The sequence below is a fragment of the Saccostrea cucullata genome, unplaced genomic scaffold (genome assembly GCF_032062105.1).
Source record: "Saccostrea cucullata isolate Sc308-1 unplaced genomic scaffold, CSIRO_AGI_Scuc_v1 ctg21474, whole genome shotgun sequence".
NCBI lineage: Eukaryota > Metazoa > Mollusca > Bivalvia > Ostreida > Ostreidae > Saccostrea > Saccostrea cuccullata.
The window spans coordinates 1-4876 of NW_026935496.1; the positions used below are offsets into that span (position 1 = coordinate 1).

General features: G+C 34.7%; 1 protein-coding gene across 1 annotated transcript; it reads left to right on the forward strand.

Moving 5' to 3' along the window:
• Positions 1 to 87: 87 nt before the first annotated feature.
• LOC134243001 (nardilysin-like) lies at positions 88 to 4594 on the forward strand. The gene is made up of 7 exons (XM_062725207.1): positions 88 to 284; positions 536 to 679; positions 1909 to 2039; positions 2301 to 2391; positions 3222 to 3338; positions 3501 to 3590; positions 4203 to 4594. The coding sequence occupies exons 1-7, from the start codon at positions 276 to 278 to the stop codon at positions 4416 to 4418; spliced, it is 798 nt and encodes a 265-aa protein (XP_062581191.1). The 5' UTR covers positions 88 to 275; the 3' UTR covers positions 4419 to 4594.
• Positions 4595 to 4876: the final 282 nt, after the last annotated feature.

Genomic DNA, 4876 nt, shown 5'->3' on the forward strand with positions numbered 1-4876 from the left:
AATGCACTATAAAAATTAATACATGATTATTTATTAACTGGCCAAGATAACTGTACTGTTAAGGGCAGTATCAAGGTCTAACAACTCCTGTCAATGGTTAGCTTATTCGCTGTGTCCCAACTTTTCTTTTTTCATTTACATGTGGTAATTGATGTCAATTTATATCAACTGCAATTGATCTGAATTTTACTTATCAAATTCTTACTTTGCAGGAGGCTACTTGGTATAAAGAGAGAGTGGAATCAAAGTTATGTGGAAAAGTGGAACCTTCTAAAATGTACAAGGTAAATAGAAATGTGACGGACAATAAATGAAATATTAAAATGTGTATGTTTTAAAGAACAGGAAGAATGATAAAAGGTCCCTATAATAAAATAATGTTATATTCAAAGTTCTGTGTGCATAGCTAAAACTTAAATATTTACATGCTCAATAAAGTCAAAATAATATGAACTATAAGTTTGATTTCAAAATATGACTAGCATCTTTATTCAACTAGAAAGTTTGACTTGATTTTATAAATATGTATTTGTAGAGAAGATTGTACCAGATTCCTAAACAGTGGAGTTACTGCCAGACAAACAGCTTTAACATGGAGGACGCCAACTCCAGCATCACGGTGTACCTCCAGTCTGACCCCGGGGATATCAGGTCAACCGTCATCAACGAACTCCTAGATGTAAGTGGTATAAGGTTTAGTCAAAACCATCAACAACGAACTCTTACATGTAAGTGGCTTAAGGTTCAGTCAAAACCGTCATCAACAAACTCTTAGATGTAAGTGGTATAAGGTTTAGTCAAAACCATCAACAACGAACTCTTACATGTAAGTGGCTTAAGGTTCAGTCAAAACCGTCATCAACGAACTCTTAGATGTAAGTGGCATAAGGTTCAGTCAAAACCATCAACAACGAACTCTTAGATGTAAGTGGCATAAGGTTCAGTCAAAACCGTCATCAAAGAACTCTTAAATGTAAGTGATATAAGGTTAAGTCAAAACCGAAATCAATGAACTCTTAGATGTAAGTGTCATAAGGTTCAGTCAAAACTGTATTCAATGAACTCTTAGATGTAAGTCAAAACGGAAATCAATGAACTCTTAGATGTAAGTGGCTTAAGGTTCAGTTAAAACCATCATCAACAAACTCTTAGATGTAAGTGGCATAAGGTTCAGTCAAAACCATCAACAAGGAACTCTTAGATGTAAGTGAATCATCAACAATCTCTTAGATGTAAGTGACACAGGGTTCAGTCAAAACTGTATTCAATGAACTCTTAGATGTAAGTGACATAAGGTTAAGTCAAAACCGAAATCAATGAACTCATAGATGTAAGAGTCATAAGGTTCAGTCAAAACCGTCATCAATGAACTCTTTGATGTAAGTGTCATGAGGTTCAGTCAAAACCGTCATCAGTGAACTCTTAGATGTAAGTGGCATAAGGTTCAGTCAAAACCGTCATCAATGAACTCTTAGATGTAAGTGGAAAAAGGTTAAGTCAAAACCATCAACAACAAATTTTTAGAGGTAAGTGACATAATGTTCAGTCAAAACCATCATCAACAAACTCTTAGATGTAAGTGGCATAAGGTTCAGTCAAAACTGTCATCAATGAAATCTTAGATGTAAGTGAATTATCAATGAACTCTTAGATGTAAGTGGCATAGGGTTCCGTCAAAACTGTATGTATGAACTCTTAGATGTAAGTGACATAAGGTTCAGTCAAAACCGTCATCAACAAATTCTTAGATATAAGTGACATAGGCTTCAACAAAGGTTCAGTTTGAGTAGTTCATGGAGTCTAACTTTGATGTCTTTTGCCATGTTTTCTCACATTGATATACTGGTACATGGAAATCCCTCGTGTTTTACACTCCACATGTAAAAAACCAGTATTTCTTTTTTATAGTTAAGAATGCAGGAGCCGTGTTTTGACGTACTGAGGACACAACTACAGCTGGGTTACACTGTATACTGCCAGAACCTGGTCACCAATGGCATCATGGGACTCGCTGTTCAGTTCCAAGCCCATAAGTTCACGTAAGATTTATTATATGTGTATACCAGACTTTAGTTTACGTTTATCCCACTGCAAATAAATATTAATGTAAAATAGTTACTGATACAAAACAATCATATAGTGCCAATGTTTTTTTTAAATCAGTAATCGTCTCTGAGTCTAAATAGTTGATGTTATAAAGAGTATTTTTCATTGATTTGGTTAATTGTTACCACAGTAAATTAAATTTTTATGACATATTTTTTAAAAAATGATCAACTACATTCTTATAATGTTTGTAGGATGCATGAGGTTGACAACCATATTGAGGATTTCCTGAACAAGTTCAAAGAGATGTTGGATGAAATGTCCAAAGAGGAGTTTGATACATTGGTAATTGCTATAAAGCAGTAAAGCACAAATTAAATTCTGTTGTTTGAGTAAGCTCACTACCTTTTTGTTTCGGTCTTAATCCCAGCGGTATATTTAGATCTTGGTGGTCCTGGTTTAAAGACACCGTGGTATATAAAAGATCTTTGTTTTTACTTGAAGTCCCTGTGGTATATTTAAGATCCTTGTTGTCTTGGTCTGAAGTCCCTGTGGTATATTTAAGATCCTTGTTGTCTTGGTCTGAAGTCCCTGTGTTATATTTAAGATCCCTGTTGTCTTGGTCTGAAGTCCCTGTGGTATATTAAAGATCCTTGTTGTCTTGGTCTGAAGTCCCTGTGTTATATTTAAGACCCTTGTTGTGTAGTTCTGAAGTCCCTGTGGTATATTTAAGATCCTTGTTGTCTTGAAGTCACTGTGGTATATTTCAATAAGATCTTTGTTGTTTTGGCCTTAAGTTCCTGTGATATATTTAAGATCCTTGTTGTCTTGGTCTGAAGTCCCTGTGGTATATTTAAGATCTTTGTTGTCTTGGTCTGAAGTCCCTGTGGTATATTTAAGATCTTTGTTGTCTTGGTCTGAAGTCCCTGTGGTATATTTAAGATCTTTGTTGTTTTGGTTTGAAGTCCCTGTGGTGTATTTAAGATCTTTGTTGTCTTGATCTGAAGTCCCTGTCGTACAATTAAGATCTTTGTTGTCTTGATCTGAAGTCCCTATGGTACAATTAAGATCTTTGTTGTCTTGGTCTGAGGTCCCTGTGTTATATTTAAGGTCCTTGTTGTCTTGATCTGAAGTCCCTGTGGTATATATAAGATCCTCCCTGTGTTATATTTAAGGTGGAGTCTCTGATAGCAGCCAAGCTTACAGAAGACACTCAGTTAGAGGAGGAAGTCAACAGAAACTGGGGGGAGTGTAAGGAACAAAACTACGTGTTTGACAGACAAGAGAAAGAGGTCGGTATTGTAAAGCTTAGATATTTATAAAAGGCAGTTTTATTTATGTTTTCTGAAAAATTTTTTTTGCACATTTTAAGTCTGAAGTGCAATTATAACATTTTTGTAGGCATTTGTAGACCTGTATGAATGTTCATACGCTCTGATTTGCTTTTACTGTAGGTAGCTATACTGAGGACATTAACACTAGAAGACCTGAAGAACTGGTACAAACAGTATCTGGGAGAAAATCAGAAAAGGATAAGCTTTCAGGTATTAAAATCTCACAATTTCCTGTCACATTCTGGAAAACTTTTATTAAGAATACATTCAAATTAGAGATTTATATATGTTAAGCTTAGTGGTTTCACAGTTAAGGGACTCCGACCCTCTGCCAGGAAGGACAACTCTTTAATTTATAATTTAATTCAAAAAGTCTTTAAATGAAGCTTGAAAATGAAATCTTTTCATGCAACAATTTTCATTATATGCCTCTCAATGTGCTTCAAGATTCTTTGAACTTCTCAGAAAGGCCTAATTAAAAGTAGAAATTTTTAACCCCAAAAAAGCATTTTTAGATACCAATTTTTATTAACATGATATGAAATTAGAAGTGATTTATGGAGCTTTGCAAAGAACCTTGATGCACATTGAGAGGCATATAATGAAAATTATTGCATGAAAATATTTAATTTTCAAGCTAAATTTAAAGACTTTTTGAATTAAATTATAAAATTAAAGAGTTGTCCTTCCTGGCTGAGGGTCCGAGTCCCTTAAATTTGTTGCTGTTAATTTATATATCTCCCTCACCCAAAAATGTGTTTCAAGTTCTTAAAAAAGTCTTGATATTTCACATTTGATTTTAATCTGCTATTCGTGCTCCAGGTTCTTGGAAACCCAGAGGTGGAGCAGGTAGAGGGGAAGGGTGATGAAGTGGAACCTTCCCAGAAGAAAGCTAACACAGACAAACGTGACAGAGAACAGAGCTATATTGTGAGACCTGTCAAAGACTGTAACTACCCTGACCACCAGTGTATCAGTGATATACAGCAGCTCAGATCTAAACTCACAATGTTTGACTACCACTGTATCACAAACTGATGTAGGCTGCATATATAGCCACAGTGAGAAATGTTAAAGACAGGGGTTATGGAGGTTTTTTAATGCTTTTAATACTTCGACCTTATGATCAAAAGATACTATTATGTAGGGAATGGAGAATCATTGAATTACTAGCAGATGCTATTTCTGCATTGAATTATTTTAATGGTACATGGTACATGTATAAAGATCAATATTAAGATGTATCATATAGAAACAAAATAAATGAAACGTTTATTATATACCAAACAGTTTTATATATGGATTGGGACATGATGAGAGCTACAAACAAGCATTCTGAGGTTTTGCATAAGCAATACATGTTCCCTACCGGGTTCCACTTTTTATTTAGGATGTCACTTTACATTAAGCAAAATTTATGTCTTTTCTCGCTTCATATTTACCATCTTGACCTTCGGAATTTAGTGCAGCACAAACCCAATCTTAAACCATTATGA

Coding starts and splice junctions, on each gene's coding strand:
- LOC134243001 (XM_062725207.1), top strand. Junction 680..1,908: donor TCATCAACGAACTCCTAGAT/GTAAGTGGTATA, acceptor TCTTTTTTATAG/TTAAGAATGCAGGAGCCGTG. Junction 3,591..4,202: donor AGAAAAGGATAAGCTTTCAG/GTATTAAAATCT, acceptor TTCGTGCTCCAG/GTTCTTGGAAACCCAGAGGT.